The following is a 3,889-nucleotide window of genomic DNA, read 5'->3' on the forward strand; positions in this document are numbered from 1 at the left end:
TTGGCGGGGGGGGGGTCTGGGGGTGTCCCAGCCACATCACTGCCAAGCTGAGCTGGAAACCCTGTGTGTGACACTAGGGTGTCTTTAGATACGACCTGGGTTAATGCAGGGTTAATGACCTTTCATAATTACTGCGTGTAATTGCATAGCCTCATGTGGGGGTCAGCGAGAGCATCAGAGCTCCAGCCAGGCCAAATCCACCTGGGGGGTTACGGGGTCCCTGGGCTGCAGGGGGGGCTGTGTCAGAGCCGGCTGGAGAACTGCCCCCTGCTTTTCCCCGGAGCACGGAGGTTTCGGGAGGAGGAGGCAGCCAGGGTGGTGAGGGCTCTCACCCGGCCCCTTCCCTCCAGCTGTAACCTGACTTGCCCACCCGGCCGCTACGGAGCCAACTGTGCTGAAGCCTGCAGCTGCCACGACGGGGCCTGCGACCCCCTGACGGGCGCCTGCCACATGGGTGAGTGCCGGTGGGCACAGGACAGGGTGCTGGGCTGTGCCATGGGGCCATCACCAGGGCTGAGCTGCCCGGTTTTTGTCTCACAGAGGCTAACCAGCGGATGGGGGTGATCGGGGCAGGAGCCCTCCTGGCGCTGCTGCTCATCCTCCTGCTCTCTCTGCTCTGCTGCTGTTGCGTCTGCCGCAAGAAGGACGAAGCCTGCAGGTGAGTGCTGGGGCCAAGCAGGCTCTCGCCAGGCCCTGCCACAAAGCCTGAGCAGGGTCTGGGGACAGCTGGGGATATCAGTGACCTGTGCAGGGTTGGACTGGTGGGAGGTTGCAGGGATGGCACTGGGACAGCAGCATTGTGGGGAAACTGAGGCAGCGCAGCACTGCCCGCCCAACACCATGCGCCCTGTGTGTCTGAGCAGGTCCCACGGCATCCTTGCAGCAGGGGGCTGATGTGGGGGCTTGAGGTGAGCCCTGCCTAGGGACCCCTTTGCCTCTCTCCCTGACTTTGTTTCCCTGTCTTTGAACATCAGTGCATGGAGACCCACCAGGTCCCCTCCAGTCTCTGGGGGCTGGAACCACTCTGCAAAGGGAACCCTGAAATACAGCTAGGACCCCCAAAACAAACCCTGGGCCATGGGGTGAGACCCTGGGGGGTGATATGCTGCAGCACTGCTGGCTGTGCTGCACAAGGACATTTGGGGCAGGGAGAGTGAGTTCCTGCAGCAAGACCAGGGTGCCAGCAGCATTTTGGCAGCACTGGGTGACATCCTGCCATGGGGACAGGGATGGCGACAGCCCCATTGCAAGGAGGTGAAGGCTTGTGTGGCTCGGCAAGGTATGAGAGGGCTGTGGAACCTCTTCCAGCTGCAGAGAAAGGCTCCACTCATGCCGCTAGCCGCAGCACAGGAATTTTCCAGAAGCCCCCTCTCACAGCCCTGCCAGCTCAATCCCAGCCCAGCACATCTGGCTGGGAGAGCCTGGGGGCTGTGGGTAATTATCCCGCTGATAAATGCACAAATACAGCCCTGCATGATGCAGTATCGCACACGAGGGGAGGGAAATGACTCAAAATACTTTCCTCTCTCCCGGAGTGGCTGGGGCCCCGTGGTGTCCCTGCGCAGCTGTGTCCCCCCTGGCCGCCATCCCTTGCTGGAGCATCCCAAGGGACTGCAGTGGTGGCGGGCACATTGCAGGTTGCCTTGCATCAACACACAAAACTGCTTGCTCCTGTGGCTGCAGATAATTACTTGAAAACTCTGCCCTGGGAGGCTTCAAAACCAGAGAGCAAATAAAGAGAAGCCACGTGTTTGTTTTTTTGGGTTGGAATAATTTTTTAAATTTTACTTTTTTTAAGAATTAGGGTCTTGGCCGGGTGCTGTGGGTGTTTTGGGGCCTGGCTGCCAGCGGCTGCGGCCGGATCTGGCCTTGCCACCATCTCCTGGCACTGCTCAGCATCCCAGCGCCATGCGAGCTGGTGCCTGGGGCTGGCAGCAGCCCAGCAGGTCCCCGACCCCAATGCTCTGGGCACATCCTGCTTTGATCTGCCCCATCTTTCCCATTTGTAACATCCCTGGGCTCCTGCCTCGTTGTCTTGCCCTGTGAAGGCTGTCCCCACTGTAGGGCCGGTGCCGGTGACGCCCTCTCTGACGGGGTCCTTGCCTTCTCTTGCAGCTCCAGCCAGGACCCGGCAGCAGCCAAGAAGCCACCGAGACGCTTGTGTGGGCGTTTCAGTCGCATCGGCATGAAGCTCCCACGCATCCCCCTGCGCCGCCAGAAGTTACCCAAGGTCGTGGGTAAGGTGCTGGGTTTTGGGGATAGGACAGAGAGCCAAATTCCATTGGCTTTACTCCTGGCAGGGCAGCACACGTGACTCGCAGCATCCTTTCCAGCCGCCAGCCCGGGGCATGGCAGAGTCCTGACAGAGACACGTGGATCCTTGTGCCATCATGGTGCTCAGAGCGAGCTGCCTGGCTCGCAGGCTCTCAGCCATTTCTCAGCCCGCAGCTTCTGCACCTCAAAGCGCATCGTTTTGCTCTGCGAGGGTTGGGTGCCTGGAGCTCTGCTGAGCTGTTCGATGAGGTTTTTTGGGTCCTCAGGTAGAGGAACTGTCCCTGTTGTAGAAGCAAAATGTACTGTTTGCCATTTTGGTCCTGACCTAACCCTACCCCAGCTTTGTGTGTGGCCAGAGCATCCACGCTGGAGCCGGAGCCCACCCTGCTGCTGTGTGCAGTGAGATGGAGGGCCAGAGATCCTGGATGAGCTCCTCATGCTGCCCAGGCACAAACTGGGCTTGTAGAGGGATGCTCACACCCGGTAGAGCCCCTGATCTGGGACTGGCAGGGATTTTGGGGACACCCTGCAGCCAGGCAGCTGGGGGGCTCTGCTGCATACTCATCCCAGCGTGAGGAGGGGGATCTGCCACCTTGGAGAGGACCTTGTTGAATAATCAGAGTGTGATGGCAGCACTCCCCACCATACACCAACATGGGGCTCAGCCTCATGCCCCTCCCCGAGCCCAGCACCCCCCGGGTGTGCAGTGCTGGCAGGATGCCCCCAGCAGCCCCATCCCTGCACGCAGCAGCTCATCATGAGGCCACATCCCCTGTCCTGGGGGAAAGCAGAGGTGGCCCCCAACCTTGGTACGCCATGCCTCAGCTCCAGCATCAAAGCGTGGTGGGGGCAACTCCTTGATGTGTGGGGCACAGCAAAACCCTGCCCCGGAGCAGGGTGCACTGGGGCTGGAGAAACTGCCCCCAGCAGCCCCATCCCTGCACGCAGCAGCTCATCATGAGGCCACATCCCCTGTCCTGGGGGAAAGCAGAGGTGGCCCCCAACCTTGGTACGCCATGCCTCAGCTCCAGCATCAAAGCGTGGTGGGGGCAACTCCTTGATGTGTGGGGCACAGCAAAACCCTGCCCCGGAGCAGGGTGCACTGGGGCTGGAGAAACAGGCCAGGCAGGACTTGGGAAGACAGAGGGTGCCTGTGTGCAGCAAGGGCAGGGGGGGCTCAAGGGGGCTGCCTGCGCCTTCCTCGCTGGCGCCCACCCAGCTGCTCTGTGTGAACGGGACCGCAGTGGCCCCGGGAACGGCTGGGGATGTGGTGTGGTTGCTGCGGGGGTGCTGGGGCTGGGCTCAGGTCCTGGCAGGGCTGAGACTGTTCCTGGGAGCTGGGGGTTGTTATTTCACTGGGGGAAAAGGTTTTGGTCAGGGCTTGCCTTGGATTCATTGCATTATCCTGCACGGCAGAACCGGTGTGGGCTCTGGCAGCTCCCGGCCCCTCTCGTGAATGGTCTGGTGATGCCTCCAGTCCCCGCTGAATCTGGAGACCCTCTGGGCAAGGGAGACCTGACAAGGCACCTGTGGCAGCTTCATCCCTGTGATGCCCAGTGTGCACCATGCTGCATCAGCACGTGGCCCCAGCTGGAAGCCACAGCGGCTGGCACTC

The 3,889-nt window shown here is 61.1% G+C and overlaps 1 protein-coding gene across 1 annotated transcript in view; it reads left to right on the top strand.

The window, feature by feature from the left end:
- Positions 1-3,889, top strand: part of LOC104538752 (scavenger receptor class F member 2-like) — a gene marked incomplete at its 3' end in the record, with an annotated part of 13,641 nt that overhangs the window by 5,480 nt on the left and 4,272 nt on the right. Inside the window, exons 7-9 of the mRNA XM_010182071.1 lie at positions 351-454; positions 541-658; positions 2,116-2,237. Coding sequence (XP_010180373.1) covers positions 351-454; positions 541-658; positions 2,116-2,237 — 344 coding nt within the window. The remainder of the gene's footprint in view (positions 1-350; positions 455-540; positions 659-2,115; positions 2,238-3,889) is intronic.

This window comes from Mesitornis unicolor, unplaced genomic scaffold (assembly GCF_000695765.1).
Source record: "Mesitornis unicolor isolate BGI_N332 unplaced genomic scaffold, ASM69576v1 scaffold22710, whole genome shotgun sequence".
Lineage (NCBI taxonomy): Eukaryota > Metazoa > Chordata > Aves > Mesitornithiformes > Mesitornithidae > Mesitornis > Mesitornis unicolor.